Source organism: Plectropomus leopardus, chromosome 2 (genome assembly GCF_026936395.1).
Source record: "Plectropomus leopardus strain MGB_pleo_1.0 chromosome 2, ASM2693639v1, whole genome shotgun sequence".
Taxonomy (NCBI): domain Eukaryota; kingdom Metazoa; phylum Chordata; class Actinopteri; order Perciformes; family Serranidae; genus Plectropomus; species Plectropomus leopardus.
The window spans coordinates 9,506,457-9,529,982 of NC_142177.1; the positions used below are offsets into that span (position 1 = coordinate 9,506,457).

The window sequence follows — 23,526 nt, forward strand, 5'->3', positions numbered from 1 at the left end:
TTTCCTCCACAGACGGCATCAAAATGTCACATATGCCTGAGCTGTGCACGTGCTTTGTCTTGTTTTTGTTCCCTTTAGGTTTCTGTCCTCCTTGCGTCCATCTGAACAGCAGGACTTGCAGAGGTGGGACATGGATTAAGTAGGACGTTGGTGTGATCTGTCTGAGCAAGTTTGTGTGAAGGAGGGAGGGAGACTGAGGGAAGGAAGTGTGTGTAAGGGATACAGAAAGAGGGAGATAGGTTGTCCTCCAGGAATCAATAACATGTAATATGCAGTGTTGCTGTGATCAAGTGCATGAGTGAGGCAATGGTTGTTCATATTTTTCTATTTCCGTGTCATGTTTGCTACACTGCAGAGGTTGCATAGATCAAATATTTATTTACATAAATCCAGTTTCACTCAGTTTAAGAGAAGATGCACGATGACAAGGGCCTATTGTCTTGAGTTCAGCGCTTTCCACATAGTTTCTATTACCCTAGCTAAGAGGAATTTAAATTAATTCCTTTAGCTAAAATGGAATAAAAGATGTGATAGATTTATGCTGATTTATCCCTTGTTTGTTGCTCTGTGTCGCCACAGCCTCATCCATCATAGAGCATAGCCCTGTGTGCTCCTGTTGGTATGGGATTTGTGTTTTTCTTCCATGCCCCTGAAAGTGTCTGCAGAGATCACAGCCTTTATCTACTGTGTGTATTGCTGAAACCCCTCCAGCAGATATTAGTGAAGTGCCTCAAATGACTTCTTACAGCTATCTAACACCCTCTAGTGGGACTCGGAGGGAGTAACTCGAGACAACTGTGTCACTGCCATATTTTAGGGGGATGATTCAGATTTGTGGTCACAAGGTGGTGGTGGTATAGTGTATGATGTATGAATATTAGGTGCAACAGCTATTAGGCAAATGGGGCCTAATCCAAGTATTTTGCGATGGGTTCACAGGCAAAACTCACTTGGTTTCACCTAACTTTACTCAACCTACTACTTAAATGTAATCTTAAATCTAGTGTGTAGGATTTCGTGATATCTAGCAGTAAGGTTGCAGAAAACTTCAATAATAATAATAATAATAATAATAATAATAATAATAATAATAATAATAATAACTTTATTTTTATAGCACCTTTAAAAACAAGTTTACAAAGTGCTTTGACAAACACGGCAAAGCAGAAGCAAGAAGGGTTCCTTGCAGAGGCAACATAGCAATAATGCCAAACTAAGGCCAACTAAGGAATTTAGGGGTAGAATTATACAAGAGACAAACAAAACAAAAATAACAACAACCCATACCAAAAAAAGGAAATACAATTCAGAGAATATAAGCAGTAAACATAAAAAATATAGTACTAATAATAGAATTAAACACGATCGAAACAGAATAAAAGAATACATTAAAAAATGAATTAAAAGACAAACTAAAATGGATGAATTCAAACAGACTGATTAAAATACATGAGCTTTTATTGGTTCAAAATATCCTGAAAGATAAAATAACCTGAAGTTGGAACCTTCTTAACCTGTTAACCTGTAAGACAAATTTGAGGGCTCACAAAAACCGTCCAAACGTCAAAACTAGACCGCCCTGTTTAAAAGATGAACCGCTCCTCGCCTCCCGTGTTGCTTCAGTGAACAGGCCTGTTAGACTGAATTGACAGTAGTTAAACAATACAGATAGACTACTTTTAAATGGACACAAGTCGACTTGCATTACCAAACCTTCACAGCTCACCCGCTTGTCGGTTTCTGAGGCAGACTCGCGGCCCACCACCTCCTTCTCCTGCTCCTCAGGTACCCGATGTTACAGACCCCATCTCCGGCCTTGAGTGGTTTGAAATGACAGCTTCAAATGGTACGGACAACTTTATGTAGTCACAACATTACCACTAAAAACTGACAAAGCTTATTTTTGACCGAAAATGTGTTTATTGGTACATGTGTGTATTGTCACAGGTGCTTCCAGTTCAGAGCAGGGAGTCCCCAGCTCGCCTCTGGTGTTAGCTTCAGCTAACATCCACAGCTCCCCGCTACAGTGAGTCTGCCTGATGGAGCCTAACTTTTTACACATCACTGCGAGTAATGAGGAGTACTTGTGAAATACTGGAGGCATTGCTTAAATGTACCCCGAGTATAATATAGTCAAGAGGAACATTTTAGCTAATTCAAATGCGACAGAAAGGTTTGTTTATGCATATAACTTAAAACCAACCATAACATGTGCTGCTGTATATGTTTGTTAAAGCATGGCCAAGGTAGATGAGGTCATGCCTTTCTTGATATTGACTGCTTTCACCAATAAATCTACTTAAAAGATTTGTATTTAAGTATTCTGCTACTTACGCTTGAGTATAACCACGAGTTATATTAAATTTCACTACCTAAGCATCCATAATTGCTACTTCACAGATAATTTTAAACTATTGCAACAATATTTAAAGTTGACAGATTCATGTTAATATGTGAGTGACAGTACCCCAATAATGTGATACTATAATACTGATAGGTGTAAATAGACTTTTTAGGTCTCAACTACAATAGAGTGCTGCATGGATGATTCCTAAAACTTGGAAATGAGTTTGCATTTTTGCACTCTCCCTCATCTGGAAGTCAATGGGTTTTTTTCCAGTTGACAACAGATGCCTGAAGTGAGGTCAGTGGTTAACACAAGTTTAAGAGACTTTCATGTTTTTGTCTATGTCATAAAATGTGTAAATACCCCAGTCACGAATTTTAAAGCTTTTCGGTGTCTTAAAAAGGTGGTTGCTTTACAGCCTTGTTTTGGTTGTGATGCATGCATCTGTGGTTAGGAACATAGGCATTTTACTTCTACCAATTACATTTAGGCTTCAACTATTGTAAAAGTGTTTAGATTATCTTTCTAAACAGAACGTGTAAGTATCACAAACATTTGTATGCCACAGAGTTAATTTTCTGCTATAATTCAAAATCCAATGGAAAATCCCATAGGCTCTTCGACAAGGGAACCAGGATGATGCAAACTTCTGCATTGGCCTGCTTGGTGTTAACCAACCGCTCCATGGGTGTTTTGCATGCCTCCCTGCTCCAGCACAGCTGATTCAAATGATCACACTAGTTATGATCTCCTGAAGCAGCTTGATAACAAGCTGATGGTTTAATTCAGCTGTGCTGCAGCAGGGACAGGTCTAAAACATGCAGGACATGTGGTTCTCAAGGAGAGATTTGGGAAACTCTGACCTACAGAAAAACATCGTCCCTGGAGCACTTTACAGAGGCCACTATGTTTGCATAATGACTATAATTACTTTTAATGTTTCTAGAACATCTTCTATTAATTCTTTCATACTATTGCTAAGTGAATTTTGAATGGAAGGACTTTTACAGGTAATAGAGTGATTTTGAAACCTATTTTTTCTAATTTGACGTAATGGATCTGAGTACTTCCTCTCTCCCTTTTAAGTTTGATCTTCTTAGTAAGTTTGTACATTTTTGATTCAAGAACTCGTGGAAACAAATATTACTGTGTTCTACAGACTATGCAGTCCCATCCACCTCAGTGCAGGACACACTGATGTTTCACCTCAGCCTGAAGGAGGAGGTCTGCACAGCAGCCAGCAACAATACAGTGTCACCACTCGGTAAGATCCTGAAACATCAGGGTAACAGTGTGGACTTAATGAATGAACATGGCCATGTGTAGTGCATAGTCCACTGTATATTAAAGTAGATACCAGTCATATTATGCTATTTTTATCCTGACTCTTTTTCTTTTAATATACCTTCAGTTCAAACTGCGCCTACTTTTGGAGAGCAAGTGTATTTTGGGAGAGCAAACACTCTAAACGTGGATCCAAACCCAGCCCAGAAATGACAAGAAGAAAGCGGCAAAAGACAGAAATTGAAGAGCAAAGAACAAACTGAGCCTGGAAACTGTAAGTCATATTTCGTTCACTTGCGTATGTTGCTTCTAACTGTCTGTGCTGACAGTTTATAAAATGTATCACAACTTCATCAGTAGGTGCTTGAATATATGCTATTTATATTTATTTCCATCTTCACTATATTTTTGGAATGACTTTCATGCACTTTTCTCTTTAGTTGTCTATCAGTTATTCTTGCTGTTTTCTCAGTTATTTGGTACAATGATGTACTTCTTGATAAGCACCTGTAGGTGTCACTGTTACACTTGTTATCTGGCACTTGTGCAGCTGCTGTTGTTTGTGTTGGTTGGGCAGGAAATTGATATGATTCGACAGGCAGAGATGCATTTTGGCATCTATCTGTTACACAAATGACATAAATGAACTTTACAATTTAATACAGCTACTTTTTGGACTGTTTGCAGAGCTGGTTGCTCAGAATAAGAGCTGATGCTGGGCGTGTGAGGCTGCTGAACTGAGGTTAATAGATTGCTCTTATCGAAAGGTGTGAGTGAGGATGGCTGCTTTGATTTCTTGCAGTCAGTGTCATAATTGTGGTTTGAGGTGTGTTTATGATGAAGTATTGTTGGTGATTGATTCTAATGGTCATTATAGTTAAACATAAGTTTCATATAAAACGGTTTGGAGTTAAGAGGGTTTTTATCGGACATTGCAGCAGGGTTAAATTCACTTTGGATGGAGGGACAAAAGTTTTAGACATCTGTCACACGCCAGCGCATGCCCTCCGCCCTCCAGACAATAAAGCTGTGGATGGGGGGTGGTGTCCAGGGGAAGGGGGTCAGGATCTTCTTCACTCTTCCTGTCCTTTTCTCTACGCTCACTTGAGCTTCTTATGGGTCTTTACATAACACAAATAGCCCCGTGGTTCCTCACCAGTTTTACAACTTTGACTCAAAATAAGTTTGATTTTCAGGATACATGTGATTTTACTGTTCCATTATTTCTCAATAATTTCTCAAGAAGGGTTTGTGTAATATAGGGAAAGAGTCTGGTAGTTTAATTAGTTTACCTTGTTGAGTTTTAAAGCACAAATTGCTTCCAAGAAAAGTCTTCTTGACAGAACTGCTCAATTTAAAGCCTCAAAAAAAGAAAGAAAAACTCTGTCTTTCATTTATTCAGGGGAACTTTACTCTTCATATAATTAATAAGTGTATTGCATTGACTTTAGACAAAAAAACTTTTCCCTGTTGTTCTTCATTACCGAGATTATTATCTCAAAATTGTGAGAAATGTTTTAGTGAAAAAAGTCTCTTGGTTTTCTGAATTAATGAGATAATGACCTCATTAATACAGAAAACAGAGCAGATTTTTTTTAAAGTGAATCCACTATGCTTCTGTAGAAATGTCAGCCTGTAGACAATTTGCTTACTTTCTGCATTTTAAGCTGATCATCTGTCTACTGACTAAAAGCCTCTAGGTTAATTAATCAGTTAATGTGCCATCTGAATGTAATTAGTGCCAAATTACATGGTTCTTTCCAAGAAGCTTCTTGGGAAATTATTAGGAAGTTGCCATGAATATATAAACCAGTAATATAAAATACCAAGATTTGCAGTATGGCATTTTCAGAATTTTCACTGGTGGAATGGATCAGAGTAAATACAAATAGTGCACTATGTGGCATAGTGTTGCAGAGTCCACCTACAAACAAAATAATACTGATGTCAACAGGAAACTGATGCAGCAAACAGTTTTGTCAGTGTCGCATTGATGTTGCAACACCAGGTGCAGTTCCTTCACCTTATATGTTACAGTCACCCTGCATTACGCAATTGGACCTAGTTAGAGCTGCACAGTTAATCAACATATTATTGAAAGCGCAGTATGGCCAAGTGCAATATCCAAAACTCAGTAGCTGCATTTTTTTGATAAAGGTAAAATTATAAACGAAGCATTGCTTTGTTAGCGAGATGCCTACAAACCATATTCCAGACATATGAGAACATGCTTGTTTGGTAAAGACCCCAGAAATAATCACATCATCATTTTTATCCTTTTTTTCAATGGAATGCAAAAATGACCATTCCCACTAAAACTGCAACTCATAGCGCACTTGTAATATCTGTCAAAATAAATGCATTATTATGATTATTATTTTTTTTTTTGCATATTGTGCAGCCATCAACTGTGTCAGTAGTTTTGTATATAGACAACAGTATATTTTAGTAAACGATAAGGATGCTCAGACATGTTTGAATTACACAGACAAAAAGACAAACTATTTTTGGTGATATCTTCATTTCCATGACACAACAGTCTTTAGTGAGGTAGACTATAACAGGTCAAGAATTAGAAACGATGCTCCTTTAACTGGCATGTGAAATGACATGAAATAAATATTTCCATGTACAATGTCTTCAAAATGAGGTAGAAATGGTTACAGAGAATGTACAAGATACAACAAAAGTACAACTGAATTGCAGAGATAACACTGAAATGCCATTTTCCATCAGTTGGACAAATTTAACTCTCATTTACTTCAATGAATCAGTGACACCAAAAAAACAGCAAACACTGCTGTTCAGTGTGTAGGTTTATATCAAGCACATCCTTTGTGTGGCATTGAAGAGCATTTAATTGTTGTAGCTAAGCGCTTAAATACTTTTAAAATCAGGGGGTAACAATACATTATTATTATTTGCAAAACACCTTTTTATTAATTTGTTTTTTTTCCCCTCCAGCATATTTTGAAGCTAAATCTTTGCGTGAGGTTTTTTCCACACTCAACCACATTCTGAGTACGCTCAATTTTATGAATACGTTTATATTTCCAAATTAAAATACTTTTTAATCACATTTAATTCCCGACTAAATCTGAAGCTGCATTTCAGCCTAAATCTTACTATTAAAGGGGATTCACTGTATGGGCATGCTTTTAGGCAAGAGATCGACTTTGTTTAACTTTATTAAAATGTCAGTATGGCACAACTTATGAAGGGATCACATAGCCGAGCAACAAAGCTACAACTTGGCGAAAAACTTAAGGTTTACACTTGTAACTGTACATATTTTCTGACAGTGCACGTACTTGGTAAATGTTTAACTTCTCCCTTCTTCATAGCGTCAGTTCATGTTAGAGCTCAGAATGAGCTGATTGAGTGGTGACGCTGTGTCAACAGTTTTAAAATACTGATATGGGAAAATGGAAATTGGACATGTTATTAAGACATTATTAAACTATTATAGAGCATAAACTGTAGCATGTGTACGTCTTGATATGTAGAAAGTTGTTTATCAGGAGTGCTTTGTTTTGACAGTTTGTCCACAAAAACCGTTTTCCCCACTGCTAACTACACTAACACTTAACATGTCATTCATTTCTCCACCAAAACCTATAAGAGAATTACATCTATACATGAAGAAAATATGTTTCATATATCTAAAAACATCATTGATGTACATTATGGCATGTATTGTCCTTTTTAAAAAAAATATCTGAATTACATTCAACATTTCAGGCCTTGGTACAAAAACCTCAAGTTTAATTTTCCCAGAGCTACCAAGCCATGTGGATGGTGTGTGTGTCTGTGTGTGTTTGTGTGTGCATGCATGTGTGTGTATGTGCATCTTCTACTTAGTATCAAAGGCCTTGTAAGTTCATTGTTTCCCTGAAGTGTTCAGAGTATGTTTCTCTCTTAATAAAAGCCATGGCTCCGTTTTCTTCTCGCTCCATAAAGCTCCCTACAAACACCCTAAGGTAATAACATACATTCTTATTTTATCATTCTGAGGTAACAATAATCTTCCTGAGTATTCAATAACACGACTATAAATCATCCTTTTGAGAGGCAAAAGTAAAGAGAATGCATATATATATAAAAAAAGCAAATCCTATTGCAGACAAGCAGGTAGGTCTTCATAAAGAATGTAATGTTGAGCAGTTGTTAGAGGCACTCAGATGCATTTGTCCTCCAATGAGACCCACATGCCTCTCAGTCAGCGCAGTGCATCCAAACAGAATAACAGTCAAGCTTAAACACCTTCAAACTGTTTGCTCTGAGTGAATTTTTGCAGTATGCAAACTTAAGCATGGTTGTTTTAGAGATTTGTATAGTGATTGTTTCCTGTTAAAGTTTGAATGTTAAAGGTGTAAGTTGCACTGCTATTTGCAGATTCTTTTGAAAATATACCTGTTTGTTTTATGGTCAGCAGAGATCTGCAAGTAAACAACACGCTTTGAAGACGATCTGCATATACTTATGCTGTCATTGTGTGGATGCTAAATACATTTTTTAAATGAACACAAAATCTTATTTCCCCACTCGTTCTTCACATCAAAAAAATTTAGAGGGCGGCTTCATGGATACTATGTTATCATTCGAAAAGCAGCTTCTGTATAAACTGGACAAAAATAAAAACTTGTTCAGCTATGAAAAAGGGTTGAGAACAAGAAACAGGACACCAGGATATAATAAGATAAAGTACATGACAAGAAGGGGTTAAGGAAACTGAAAAACAAATAAAAAATGAGTAAAGGTCAGGGGAAAGCGAGGGATGAGCAGGGAAACATTCATTTCTCGAGGCCAGGTGACAAACCGAGCCTCGGAGTCAGCTGTGTAAAGTAGCAGTGATTGTGCTGAAGTAGTATGGCAACCTCACCATTTCAGTTATTGCTCTCCTTACTTTTTGGTCGGTAATGATTTATGTGGTAAAACGTATTGCAGTCAAAGGCCTTTTGCATACATAATGGCCACAAAATAATTACACCAACTTCTAAAACAGCAACGTTGCAGTGCTGCTGCCGCAGTAGCAGAATGGAAATAAATAGGATCCTGAGAGAAACAGACACGACTGTCTTAACGCTATCTATGTAGAGAATGCCTTAACCTTAACCCCTAAGACTTACCTCAATGTTACAGGGCAAAAGGCCCCAGTGAATCTTTGGGAAAACATGAATGATGAAAAATGTAAAAAAATGCACAAGAAGTCCCAGTCTTGTGCCTTCATGTGTCTGCTTGTGAAATGAAACCTTTCATTGGCAAATCCAATTTTGTTCCCCCCAAGTCTGTCTGGTTTAAGAACCCTGGTTGGTTTCAAAAAGCAAGAGAATCCTCTTAAATGCTGACCAGTGTTGTCAGTGCCCTGCAGTGGGGTCCTCGGATCGTGTGTGCGATGCAGGTATCTTCATAGACATTCTCTGTTGCTGAGAAAAGTTGTGCTCCCCTGACACGCTCTCTCCTGCTAGGCCTGACGGTGGGCTGTAGTCCCCTGCCCCGCCATAAGGGGGTGACATCATGGGCTTTCCAGGTTTGTAGGCCTGTGGGTCTGAGGCCGAGCCGCTCATATCGTAGCCATTGCCGTGCCCGTTGCCGTGCCCTTTGCTATGACTGTTTCCATGGCCGTTGCCATACTTTCTGTAGCGTGAGCCCTCCACCTCCGCTCCCTCCTGTCCCTCCTCTGACATCTCAAAGGCCTTACGTTTCAGTGGCACCCCTCCCTCGGAGCTCCCTCCAAGGCTGTGAGAGGGGTAACTGTAACTGCCCCCCACCATGGTGGCCCTGGGGGCCAGAGGAGTGGGTGCACTGATCCCAGGAGGAAGGTAGGAGGCACTGGGGTGGCTGTATCCAGAGGACAGGCTGGTTTGGGGGTAGCACCCTGGAGGGTAATTGTAGACAGGTGTGCTGGCGCTGTAGCTGGGCACTAAAGTGGGTGCAGCCTGCAAAGAGTGTAGCGGGGCAGGGGGAAGTGCTGCGCTGGGCTGAGGGCAGTATCCTGAGGACAGGTAGGTGCTGTTGTAGGAAGGAGGATATTCCTGAGATGACGGGGCATTGCAGGAGCCAGCGCCACTGTAGCCTGCCTCAGAGGCCAAGTTACTGCTCACCACTGTCACACTTCCTGTGGCCGGGATGCCCACGGATGCAGAGCCGACCTTGGTGCCAGTTAATGCCTCCAGTCCAGGGTAACACTCCATGCCCTGACCCAGAGCCCACGGCTCAGACTCAGTTTTCAGAAAAGTTCCAGGCTCTGAGTAAGCGGCTGTCGGAGGGCGTTCATAGGACAGCTCCAAGCCTGAGTACTTCTCAGCATAGCGTTTGAGCAGAGAAGACGCAGTAAGGGCCGATATATCATCACTGGCCCAAGGGTAACCTGCAGGGGCATAGCTGCGGCGAGCAGCTGTAGTGTAGGGGTCGTGTTTGTGAGCCGACGGCGGTGAGGTGGTCGAGGTGACATCTAGGTGCTGCTCAGGCCACTGAGATAAGGGGGCAGCGTGCTCCGGGGACCAGTGCATCTTCAACAGACCTGACAGAAGCAAGAAGCTGGATTAGTCCACGTAATCATAAATTGATGTGTCAGCTAAAATGTGTTTTAAATTAGCAGTACTTATAAGCAGTATTTTGTCCAGATCAGATATTTGAGGTGTTTGTCAACCAAATCTGATTTGGCATTGAAGTGTGAGCGGGCTCAGCCAGGTGTTCAGTGTGACAGTGGCAGCCATGTAATATAAAAACAAGCCAACAGTGCTAACAACGGCAACATTTTTTGCCAACACTAGATATGAAACAAAAGCAAGAGACTGCAACGTCTTAACTTGCTGTGAGCTGTAATCCCACCACTCCTAAACAGAAGAGAAGTCTCTTTCTCCCGCCGTGCCAAGTATCTCCTAAGTGGCACCAATTGCATGTCCGCAGTGCAAGTGCTTGAACCAAAGAGTGGTGTGAAAGTAGAGCATTCACTGGAGACCAAAATGTCTCCAGAGGTACACTGCACAGCACACTAACTAGGAAAATAAAGACTGCTCGACATGAAGTAATCTTAGTCAACTGAGGGGCTCCGATTGATGATTTGAATCTCTGATTTAAAAGAGCATCCCTTGTGGTTACTTCTGCTGTCTTCCAAAACTCACAAGCAAGCTAGAGCCTGGCTTCATGAATATCCACCCTCATAATCACATCAGCTCACTGACCCTTTTCCAGAATCATGTCAATGCTTAGCCTGTGCTCTTCTACACAGTTTCATCCAGGCAGGGGACAACTGTTCTAATCTTTATGTGAAGCCGGCAACATAGCCCCCAGCCTGGTCTCCACGGCGATAAGCCTCTATCGGCCTGCGAGCTGCCCGCTGCCTTTGCCTCTCTCACATTAGGGCCATTGTTGTCTCAGTGACTCTCTTAGTCCACAGAGCCACCCCCACCGAGCGTGTGATCTAATTCGGCCCAAACCTCAGGGGTCTGCTGAAAAGGGGGGATAGAGGGTGGGGGAGTGGGGGTGGCCGGGGGGGTCACAGTAGTTGTTCATCATACTGCAGTATAGACCAGTACATCTTTCATCTTTTCAGTTACAAGTACACTGATTGATAAAGCAGTCCAAAAAGTCAGATTTTCATGTGCCATGTGTGATTATACATGCACATTTACACAAACATAGTAATCCGCTGGTTTAGCGGTCATGGGCTTTGATTGGCTTGTCTTTTTGAACTGGCATTAGGCTGACATTCCAGGCATTGCAGAGTATTATTAAACTGTCCTGACCCCAGGCCTGAGGCTTCCCTACAACAGCACTGGACAGAGAAAAAAGTTAGTGCCTCATATGTTATCAATAAATTGGCACCAAAATCGTGGTGCATTCTTTTGCAATATTTGGGTATAAATTTATCTTTTGTGTTTGGATTTCTGGTCATGTGCCTTCTATGGATCAGACTCTGCAGTTTTTAACACACCATCATCATAGCTTTTAAGTAAATGAGGTATATTCATTAATTGTTTCTTTTCTTTTTGTTCCGATTTTGAGGAATGTTTTTCTCTTCAGTTTGACAGATAACAGTATGTACACCATAGATAATCGTCTTGCAATCATGGGAAGTGTACTGTGATGGTCTGGCTTAGTTTTTCAGGATAGGGTTGTGACTAACAATTACTTTTGTCGTTGATAAATCTGCCAGTTTTTCTTTTGACTTACTGATAAATAATTTTCTCAACAAAAGGTAAGAAAACAGTAGAAAAGGCTCATTAAAACCTCTCATAACTTTCTGAAACCAAAAGATGTTCAATTTACGAGTCTATGGAACAAAGGAAAACAGTGAATTCTTCCTTTGGAGAGGTTGGACACAGAAAATGTCTGGTAGTTGTGTTTGAAAAATGAGAATAATCAAAATTGGTTGTTCAGGTAACCCGCTTTTTAAACTCTATTCTAGCCCCTCTCCATCCAGGTTGTCAACGTAATGAATCGACCCTGACTATGACTTTATAAAGAAAAATGTAAAAAAGCAGGGAATAATAGTAGCATTGGTAGTTGTTTATATGCGCACTTACTCACACGTCTGGTCTGAAACTGTGGATTATGTCAGGTTGTGTCACATGTCCACGAAGACCACCAGATGGGCCTCAAACGGGCCACATGTTGATCCCTAAATTAAATGAGCCTTCAGCCCAATAATCCCACTCATCCAATCCAGGGATCGCAGCGCTCTCGACCAGCACAAGCTCCACCCTGCATCGGGGAAATCCCTATTCTTCTGGGAATTCTGACTGGTCACGGTGCTCATCTCGGGCACAAAAACATAATTGGCACAGGGCGGAAAAACGGCTTATACTCCCAACAACATACATTTATACCTGAGCAAACATATTGCCACAAAAAAACTCAAAAGTAAGGAAGATGTGAGATACTTTTGTCATTTAGAAGTAAAATCACTATATATTATGACCCAGGAAAATACTTAACCCCGAACAGAGGGTGTTGAATCATTGTATTTCACAGTAATCTACAGATCAAGGCTGGATTATTGGATGGGTCTACTGGGCACAGGGTTAGGGAGCCTCTAAGCCCCCTAACCCTTAACCACAGTGCCTGCTATGAAGCGACTGTTATTAACATTTTTTAGTACAGAGCCAAAAGGTTCAGTCATTCATGTCAATATCAGAGCCCACAAAAAGCCCTTCTGAAAAACTCAAATAAGTAAACTAAATGTTCACAAGGAAAAAGCCATCATAGTATCTTCAGAGGAAGCCATTATCTCTTTACATTTTCTGGAATTGTTGAGGCTTTTTTGTCTGTACTGACACAGCTTTCTTCCTCTGAATTAAGAGTCTACAATAATAGGGTGTGTATTTACTGAGCAGGCTATAAAGCTCTTTGGGACAAAATTGTGAAAAAAACTTGATTGAGTATTTCCTGCCAGTGAACATGTAGCCCTAATTTCCCTTATCAAAAAGCACATGGGATTTTTCCATTGGACTATAGATTATTGCAGAAAAAAAGCTCTGCCGTGAGCAAATGTTCTTGATACATGTTTTGTCCAGCAAGATAATCTTCACAAATAAACACCACTTTTATGACTTTTGAAGCCTAAATACAATGGCCAGATGTAAAAAGGCTATTTTTGGGCTATACTACGGTTGCTTGACATTCCCACCAAAACAAGCTGTAAAGCCGCATCTGGCGCAGTTTGACCAGATAATGCTCTATTGTTTCATTTAGCCACTTGTTAGCAACCACCTTTTTTAAGACAGCTAAAAGCTTCAGAGTTGATGAGTGGGGTATTTACTGACATATTTTATGTTGAAGGACAAATTGTGAAAGTCCCTTCAGCTTGTGTTAACAACAGACCTTATTCCAGGCATCCAGCTGAAAAACCCTTTCAAATAGCTCTTCTTTGTTACCTCCCCAGTTTTAGCTAAAGTGTACGCATTCAGCTTTGGATATTGTGATGACAAGATGAACATCATCTTCTCTGCCACCTTAGTGTATCTAAGGGTAACACTGTAATGCCTACCATACGCTGATGGATTTAAATTATTTCAAAAGACTTAAGTCTGACAGCCTCTTAGATCTAAAGAGTAAGAATCACATGCCAGAGTTTATAATCACTGACTGTAAGAGTTTGCAAAGACTGGGTATCTTGCAGGATCACTATACGCAAAATTGAAAGCTTGGACAGTGGAAAAAGTCGAGAGAAAAAACTGCAGCCCTCGAGCGAATATGCGAATCCTTGGATGGCAAAGAAATGGACTACTTTGCTCTGGCTTACTCTGGCTCTGATTGGCTTACCCTGACATTTTTTTGCTATCCCAAACTAGTCCACTTCTCTTGCCTAAACCCAACTAATCCAGACAAGTACTAGCCACCCATAGGAAGACTAAAGCAGGTCATTCCTCCACTATCCTAGGATTCACAAATTTGAAGCCCTTGGAATTCCCATTGAGTGTGCTATATGCTAAAGCTAGCTAGCTAACCACTATATCCAAAGGGGCTACTTGCAAGCTAACGTAAGCTACTGGAAAGTTTACTGTAAGTCTACAAGCTAACCGCACGTTTCAGTTGAAGTATTCTCGCTTTAATCATATGATACATACGATTGTATTGTTTATAAGTTTTCATAGAGGATTTATATTCATTTATGAAGATAGCTCCTCCGTGTTTACTGTTTTCCCTGTTTGGTGCTTTGTTTTGTGCTGGAGAAAGCGTACCTATCGGTTGTTGATAATGTTCTAAAGTTATTGAACTTCACAATTTTCGTGAGCCAAAATTGAAAACTTTTGTTAATATTAAACATTTTTGATTTATCAGAACGTCAAGATGAGAAAACCGATTTAAGACAGTGCAGACTACATTTAATAACCACTTAACCCCCAAACAATCAAGATCACAGGGGTGCACCACAACTCTAGTAAGACCTCAATGATTTTATCCGACATCTGAATTTAAGGACACCAGTGAAATTAGTGAAAGGTTTTGTGGCATTTTGCCCGCATAAGTCCAAGAAGTAAGTACGTTTTGTAAATAAAAAAATATCTTTTAACAACTTAACAGTGCACAGTTTTTTCTGAAGCTACAGTGCATTCCTCCCTGTATTTGAAAAGTTTGTTTGTTCTGCTGATCCCACTGAGAATCTGTCTGCAGCTCTTTGCAGACTTCAGCCAGATGCTTAATACATATTAATTTCATTAAAACACTTAAATAAATACAAACATCTTGCAAAATTACAGAACATTAATCTATGATGTAAAGTCCATCAGTATACGAAGAATCAAAAACTATGAGGTGGAATAAATCTGTGACCTTGTTGCAGCGTTAAAACACTCATTCCAATCCTGGTGTCATGCATATGTACACACACATACAGGGTCATCAAGCTGATACTCACTGTACCATACTGAATGCCGACATGAGCCAATCATTCTGCTTCGCCTTCAATCTACTCCTGTCACCCCATCTTCACCCGATGGTATATAATCTATCCAAGACGTATTAGAGCGCAGTAATCTAATGTGTCTGGAATTTTCATCAAAATGAAGCAGAGGAATGTGAAAACTGGAGGGTCTGGATGGGTTAAGGACCAGCCTGAGGAAACCAGACTAAAGAAGGATTAAAGCACACAAAGCTTATGGGACTGTTGGTGCTCTGTCACAATCTGACAGTCGTGGACAAGAATTAAAGAGGCATCACCACTGCTGAGCTTACTCCTTATGTTAGCTGTAAGCCTGTAACTTTGGAAGGCTTTATTCCAAGGCAATGCATCAATATTGTGCAACTCAAAATTATTATTTTTTTTTTTGAGATTTTGAGTAGGCTGTGACAAATATGAAGCTATAAACTAAAACTGTTTCAACGCTGTAGTGACTTCTGCTTTAAAGCTAGTAGTCATTCCACTGTCAAATTTCCACCTATTTCTTTATTTTTGAAAGAAAAATGGTTTATTTCTTTCTGTAGGCACATGCCATTTTACACTAGATCTACTTAATAATATCTATAATTATAATAAAGCACCAGTTGAGACTACAGTTTGTTAGTGTCCCTACATAAACAACATTGATCTCTATCAACTTACCAATATTCAGTTTAGTTCATGTGCGTTCACTGAACATGATCATATTTTTGGGAAATGATCTGAACATATTCCTTTGAAACTTATGAACAAGAACTCTCACTCTCGTGACCATTAACAATGCTTAAGCACTGTGTGTTTTACTGCACTTGATGATCCACGGCAAACGGCATGCAGGTGTTGTATCGAAGATGGTTTCCCCATGAATGTGTTTTCCATTTTACTAAATCTAAACCAAACCTTTTCCTTTGTTTAACTAATGAGGGCAGTGCTAACTCATTTTAACAGGAGGAAAACATTATTCAATGAGGGAACAGACTTTGACAACACCTGCTTTGCCAGTGCAGCTAGCAATTCTGACAATGCAGCTACTGGTACTGCTGAAATAAGTTCCTATAAATGTTTGAAGGTGTTCTTACATACATTTTTATGAAAATTGTGCCTGTCATTTCTGGAAAAAAAAAAAAGTACGAATGGCAGCCACATCTGTAACACATTTGACAGAAACATAGAGTTGGAGCATCCAACCGGTCTTGGGAAATGTCTTTAAATGAATGATAATCACAGGATTTCATTTTAATGAAAACAAACAAAAGAAGAACAGAGAAAAGAAAATGCCAATATTATGCATTCAGTTACATTAACATAATATTTCTTGTAGCTTAAGTTCCTTCAAAATTTCACTCTTTGTACTCAGTAAGATGGTTGCAGTTATTTTTTAACCATGGCTACTTGGTAGGAAGATGAAACGTGATTTCCTTTGACAGATTAAAACCTTGTACTATGTAGGGCTGTAGCATCGGACATCTGTGTGGGAGTGAGGATATTAGGGAGAGGGGTCTGGGTATTGGGAGGGATGGGTGAGGGACCCCCTAACCCTAATCTTGCACATCATGTTGGCTAGAGGCTTGGATACACCTCGCCATTCTTGGCCATGCTTGGCTTAACAAGAGACAAGATGAGTGCTAAGCCGGCTTGCTACTATGACAGCTTTCCTTAATCATTGTGATTACCACAGTGTTGACCACCACAAGTGTTGCCTCTTTGTCCTGCTGTAGTTTAGCTACTGGACACATCAGATGAAGCGAAAGCTTTCAGGAGTGAGAAACTATTGAAACAAGAACATGAGAGAATGTTGAAATCAATTAGACCAGTTGATTTATGAACTTAAAAAAATGTTTACGTATTATATATGTTGTGCTGTCACTATACAGTTCCTATGTGTGTCTACGTCATATTGTTTATAAATTTGTGTAGGCTCTAAGCATTTACAGAGCTGATTCAACAGTGTCACTTTTAATGTTAAGTGACCTTGAATTTAGAGACACACTATAGTCAAACGCCACTGTAACAGTGCAACATACATTGTACTGAATGCCCAATGGTGACATGTTAATACAGAAGAAAGCCATCAAAACATCCATGGACGTTTTCACACAACATTTCTATACTGAGGTATTGGCCGTTATAACACAGTACCAAGAAGTATCAAAACTTCACCAGTCAATTTATTTTATTTAACGAAAATGTTTAAAGTATGGCTATGCTACATGCCTGTGGTGTCTGATAATAAGAAATGCATAAAATGTGATAGTAGTACTCTTGTGGTATCAGTATCACTTTAAGGGTATTGGTACTGTGGTACCCGAATTCAATGTTCAATGTTTCAAACATACTGAAATGTCTTCATCAAATATGGTTGTACTGCTTGTGTAATGCTCCATGCTCAGATGACAGTTGTGATTTTTGCAAGAAGCAGTGTATATCAACAGCATGGTGCATCCTGAATTTTCTTGCCTGCTGTGTTTTTTGACACATTAGTAATGTTGGTCTGAATGTAGACATATTATTTATACTGTACCTCCGCAGACAACTTGGACACCTATCTCAGGTGACATGTTTAAGGAGATAATTGTAACTAGAAGCTGATAACTTAAGGAAGAAACTTTTCGCTCAGCAATAAATCTGAATGATAATCTGAGCAGCCACCTCTTGCCTGCTAGCTGCCTGCAATGGCTCAGATACTCCAAATTCTGTTATGATTAGGGTTGCAGCAATATGCTGGTTTCAAGGTATACTGTGGTACAAAATGGACGGTTGTGATACCGTGTAAATGTTCTCATCTAAAAAGCCTTCTGTTTTAGTTCATTAAAAGATCCTTGTAACTGATAATATTAATAATTCTGTAAGACCATGAAACCATGTTATTTTCTTTGACTGCTTTGTACCGTGGAAACCTCATATCATATCAACCCTAGTTATGCGTGCGTGAGTAACAAGGTTGGTGAGTCACTGTAGACTACTGTTGCTGTTAGGCATTGTTCTGAATCCAAACAGTTATGTTTACCCTAACTTCAGTTTCTTCTCTTACATAACAGTTGAACTTCAGAGAATGCTTCAGCCTCAAAATGGCATTTCTTTATGAAAAATAACCAATTTGTGTAGCATTATTAAAAGGAGCGAGATTACATCAGACCAGGAGATAGCCTGTGGGAGCTCTGAACGTGTTGGGGCAGGAGGGGATCAAGCAAGTTGGAGGGAAATATCCCAAGCAGAGCAATCCTGCAGACACTATGTACTACCATGTACACCATGTAGCTATATACATGTGGTTAGAAGCTGCATCGAAATCCTCTGTGAACCAAAAAAATGCCACAGTCACCGACAGTGTAGCGGCCATGGCACACACACTCAAATCTGCTTTAAGTGTGCGCGTAATTAATCGGCCCAGCACAAGCACATTAGTCTCCTTTGATCTACCCAGAGCATAAAGCGAGGTAAAATTACAGCATTGTGGAAACTCTTTCTCATCTCTCCTCATCAAGACCTTTACACATGGATGTTACATGGCATTAGGGTTCACTAAACAACAAAATATGCAGTGCATGTACAAACAAAAGCAGAGAGTAGAGGGCTTGTAGGTAGGAGCTTGATTCAGCCAATAAATAGATGAAATGACTCTCCCAGTTCTCTTACCGGCTGTCAACAACCCCAACTAAAACCGGTTTCAGTGCTCTAACCATTACTTATTGATAAGTGTTGTCATCGATATGTAACAACATCACCAAATCTCTTAAAGGAAGCACAATAATGCAAGTCATGGTTGCTTTCTGCACGTCAGTGGAGGGAAGCTCGACTCGTGGTCCACTGCATGGTCAGTATGAGTAATTAGGGGTTAATTAGATGAAAGTACGCTTGGGGGAAGGGGCAGACTGGAATGGGGATTTGGGGGTTGCGAGGCATCAGAGGGCGGCTTGCTAGTGCAGCAAGATGTGGAGTGGAAACAAAAATCTTTTTGGATCTGAAAGGTCCTCTGTTAGGGCTCTTTAGTCCACTCACAATAAACAAAAGCCTTACATTTCCTGAGGATGGACAGACTCTCTGAAAATACACACACCAAGATGCACACAGAGGCAAACTTGCTATATTGTGTTTTTTTTAGTGTTTAGCCTCAGCTGGCCAACAGGCAGAGGAGCTCCTTGGTCATCTATCGGATGAGTCAGGCGGCTGGAATTTCAGGAATCCAACCTGAGATCTATTTACAAAGCACATATCCTCTCCATACGCTCAACACGCACTGTCCACTCTCAGGCTGAAGGAAGCAGGGAGGGAAAGAACATGCTTACTTACAGTGCTGATAAATGACCCGATCAGCTGTTTGCATTCGGGTTAATTCACACCACTGCTTGTAAGATCAATACAGAGCACATGAGAGGGGGAATGGCATATGAATAGTCATCAAGCATGTGGCAATGGACAATGGACTACCCACACCACACGGCTCTTTGCCCTCCTTGCAAACATGAAGGCTAGATTGTTATGTAAGAATGACCATAGTGTGAGACGCTGCAGCCAGCGTGCAGGAGGATCTGCTGAGGAAGAAAACCCTCCCTCTCCCTCCTCTATTCCCCTTCCCCCTTTTACTCCAGGCCTGCACAGTCCACCAGGCCACACTGCTGTCAGCCAATCAACTACTGTACCATATCTGATTCAGCTTTTACACATCTCTAACCTACAGTTCGTTTCTTACGACAAATCATGTAACAATTTAACTCAAGAATGTGGCTCTTCTCACTTAGACACAATCAATCACATAGATTTATCTCAGAGCACTACTGAAAAACTAGTTCCTTTTCTGCCTATTTTATGTTATTTACTTTCCCTTGACTCTGATTTTGCCCCCAAGTCTTTACTCTGTCAGGCCTCCCTCCTTCTCTTCGTGCAGTAGTAAAGACAGGCCCGTGTGTCCGAGCCTGTGTGGTCAGTTTCCCCCTCCCCCACTCCTTTAGCTCACACACACATGTGGCAGAGGCTGGCCTGGCCCCTCTTTGCTTATTGTGTCCACTCATATATCAGGCTGCAGCTGACCAGTCCGTCCTCTCGTCCCCTCCATCTGCCCTTCACTTTGCTCTTTCTCTGTCATTTTACCACCACTAGCACCAGCACAGGTCCTTTACTTTTAACAGCTAATGAGAATTGAAGGTGTGCTGCAATTTGCCTTAACAAGCTTTCATGATGGAGGGATAATGTGTGTGTGTGTGTGTGAATGGAGGCTGATGTTTATTTGCCTTTCTATTCAGGACTAATGAGGAGCTGGTGACACTAGCTTACTAACGATCTGGCTTTCATTCACAGAATCGCTTCACCCTAGTAACTGGCAGCTAAAAAGGGCTAAAACCTCTAATAATTAGTATGGACAGGGTTCATAATGAGGTGTGAGTGATTGTATATTTACTTGTTTGTGTGTGTATCTGTGCAAATGGACAAGAATTGATTATGAAATTTGTAGTTGTTAAAGAAAAAAAAGCCACCATAGGATTGTGTGTCGTCGAAGTGTCTGTGCGAAGAAATCTAACATGACACTGTGAGTCGTTTTGAGGGTGGAATGTGACACATGTACGTTACTAGAAACTGTCAGCTCAGAAAACTCCTTCCTTCTCCTTAGCAGTTTTCCGCTTTTTTTTTTTTTTTTTAAATCTCTGTGCATAGCTCTTTAGAATATAAAAAACCTCGTAGTAAATCCCTGTTGCATTATTCCAATCAGGTTAGCGATGTAATCCTGTTAAAGCTTGGCCTAATCAATAACCCAGTCAATCAATATAAGCATATTCATCAGCATGGATAGCAACCTCTCGTGATTAGCACATATGCAAGTGAGGCCTGTGATGTGATGTGTCACAGAGGTTTGTGGGATTTAATCAGCTTTTATGTTGCAAATGGAAAATATATCAATCCACTCTGATAACACTGGGAAAAAATGTTACCAAGTTGAACACCATCATCATGGTTTAAATATTGAAAAGGCTATTTCTACCTTAAATAAACATACAGCAAGGGGGTCCCCATGTGTAATGGCACTATCATTGTTTAAAAATAATTATAACCATCATTTAATGTACTTTAAATACTTTAAGACCAGCTCTGTATACAGTCAGCTGCTTGACTATGTTCATGCTGCTCCTTAGACAGTGGGGCTTTAGCTGCCATCTGTCTAAACAAATTGCTACTATACTTTATTCACATGGAGGGGCTGAAAAAACATCGACCGAACGCTTTTTGTGAAATTCCTCAATGCAAAGCCCGGAGACTCAGCTGTTAAAGCCATTAGCATATCTGCCTTCTCAAAATGACTTCTCAGAGACCCCCCCCCCAGCCCCTCGCTTCCCTCTGCTGAGCCACAGGAGATGGACAAAAGAGGAGCCAGAAGAAGAAGCTGTACAGAAAAACAGACTCAGACCAATCTGGGTCACATTGTACAGAGCCAGCATGGGACCTGACCAATGATGGGTTAACCCTAAGTACATATATTTAAAAAGAAATAAAAGAAGTGGAGACATACTGTATGGGGTGACAGGACTGAGCATTCTGCAGCCCTGGCCCCAGGTGAAGAGGAGAGGACCGGGTCCACTTGGTGCTATTGGGGGCCCAGCTGCATGCTGCGGGGCCTCCCCGGGCTGCTGCTTCTCCTGCTGCTGCTGCTGTTGGTAGTGGTTGTGCGGCTGTTGGCTCGGCTAGTGACTGGCCTCCCGGACCCCTCCATGGTTCATTTCACAGTTCAACTCCGCTCCGACACGCTGCCACCTGAAGAGCACACAGATGCCAGTGTCAGAACCATAAGATGCAGTGAAGAAGACGAGAGGGTTTGTTTTGATCACAGCAACCCAAATTGCAGAGATTTTTTTTAAGAAATCAACAACTTTGTAAAATACAAATAATTAAAAAGTGCCCTTATTTACTTGCTTGTTAAGTTAGTCCTATTAAAAATACTGTGAAAATAACTTTTAGGATATACTTGAAAAGCAGGAACTGATACTGACTTGAAATAAGTTTGTCATGCACTCACTTTTGTTTTCTGCAGTTTTTTTTTTCAGTCTGTTTATGTGCTTGCACGTGTGTGAGCGACCGAACAAGACAGACTTTGAACGCTAAATCTTGACAGAGAGGGGGCTTTTACCCTCTGACCACGAAACCACACGGCCAGCGCACACAAGTTTCTAATTCTTTGAACGCAAACACTACAAACCACAACAGCAGAAAGAAATTTTGTACACTGCAGAGCAGGAAACTATCACTTCTAACATGGAATACAAGAGGGGGGAAAAAATGAAGAATGAGGGTGGAATAGGAGAGTGCATGGACATGTAATCTGATTTGACATACAGAGGACAAACTAGTGAGAATGTCACACACATGTTTAACGAAACTATAGCATGCACAGTTGAGTCACCAGCAAGTAAAAGAGGGCATATTACACAAAAAGAGACAATATAGAGCACTGAAAATGACAGGAATGTGCAAGAAGCAGCAGAAACATTGTCATTTCTGCTGAAAGGAGATTAAGGCAAAATCTATTCCAACAAGTGAGTACTGACCTGATCATGCCTGGATGTGCTCGATGAATGCGTCAGTTTGAAAAGTAATCCACTATTCCAAAAAGTACAACTGGGGAGCCGATGTGAATGTGTATTTGTGTGTGTGAGGCTTGTTCTCTCTTGTGGGACCCTATCCTTCTCTCCTACACTCCCTCGCTCGCCCTCCAGCTCCCTTCTCCCTCCCCCCTCTCTCCCTCGCCCAGTGACAACAGAGCAGCACATACATCCCCTCCCCCAACTACGCCACCCCTCCCCCTCCTCCTTCTCCCTCTCTTTTGTTAAAACTATTTCAGCAGGAAGGGAGAGAGAGGGAAAAAGTGACCAATCATGCAGTGTCAGAGAAGAGCCCGTTTCCCCTTGCTGCTGTGTGTGTGCATGGATTTTTGTGTGTGATCTAATTTGCAAGTGTGTGTGCACTGCAAGTTTTTTGATTGTAGACCTTCGGTTTGATGAATGAGCATCACACGCCACTGAAAAATAGTGAATTTTCTCCTTCGCTGACCACATGGGAAGTTCAGTTATTGTCAATGACTTCTATTGATCTGGTACATTGATCTTAGCGGTGTTGGGAGGGTGGAGTTGAAACAACCATGTCAATACTACCTAATTCCTGCGGTACCACCCCACATACACACTAGCCTGCGCATGTATGGATGCAGCAGATGACCTCCACATTGGCCTCAAACCTTTGACCAACAAAATGGTTAAAATTTTCTTCACCTGAAATGTATCAGTGTCTAATATTCTAATATAAACTCACACTGCTTTTATATTATTTTCTTTGCAAGAACTTATTTAACTCTTTCCCTCTTGTCCCTATTTTGCTCCCCAGTCCCTCATGCATAGAAACACAGCTGTGGTTCTGCATTTAGAGTTATGGAGGAGGCGGGACAAGGTAGTCCGCTCCTCATGTTTCTCTGCTGTAAACACTCAAGGCCCTGCAGGACACACTCCTTTTGCTTTGGGCCCTATTCCAA

At 40.6% G+C, this 23,526-nt stretch overlaps 2 protein-coding genes across 9 annotated transcripts in view; one reads left to right on the plus strand and one right to left on the minus strand.

The window, feature by feature from the left end:
* The first annotated feature begins 1,537 nt into the window (after positions 1-1,537).
* LOC148190147 (uncharacterized) overlaps positions 1,538-23,526 on the plus strand; it is a 57,122-nt gene continuing 35,133 nt past the window's right edge. For 5 of the 8 annotated variants that reach the window (XR_015777900.1, XR_015777901.1, XR_015777902.1 and 2 more), the window contains exons 1-4: positions 1,538-1,846; positions 1,948-2,026; positions 3,507-3,611; positions 3,759-3,905. Coding sequence is in view for 5 of the 8 variants with exons in the window: in XM_088084196.1 (XP_087940322.1) it covers positions 1,684-1,846; positions 1,948-2,026; positions 3,507-3,611; positions 3,759-3,894 (483 nt within the window). In the remaining 3 variants the exon portion in view is untranslated. The remainder of the gene's footprint in view (positions 1,847-1,947; positions 2,027-3,506; positions 3,612-3,758; positions 3,906-23,526) is intronic. The other 3 variants (XM_088084184.1, XM_088084188.1, XM_088084179.1) reach the window with 1 other exon arrangement.
* Positions 6,134-22,711, minus strand: LOC121952925 (fidgetin-like protein 2). The gene is made up of 3 exons (XM_042499811.2): positions 22,550-22,711; positions 21,517-21,758; positions 6,134-10,154 (listed from the first exon to the last, which is right to left on the minus strand). Exons 2-3 carry the CDS (start codon positions 21,539-21,541, stop codon positions 8,989-8,991), a joined length of 1,191 nt encoding a protein of 396 aa, XP_042355745.1. The 5' UTR covers positions 21,542-21,758; positions 22,550-22,711; the 3' UTR covers positions 6,134-8,988.

Bases quoted from the DNA above. Each gene is read 5' to 3' on its own strand.
- LOC121952925 (XM_042499811.2), bottom strand. From the start codon at position 21,541: ATGCTCAGTCCTGTCACCCCATACA. The intron at 10,155-21,516 runs GTATGTCTCCAC...TGCTTCTGTCAG, and splicing joins CAGTCCTGTCACCCCATACA to GTCTGTTGAAGATGCACTGG.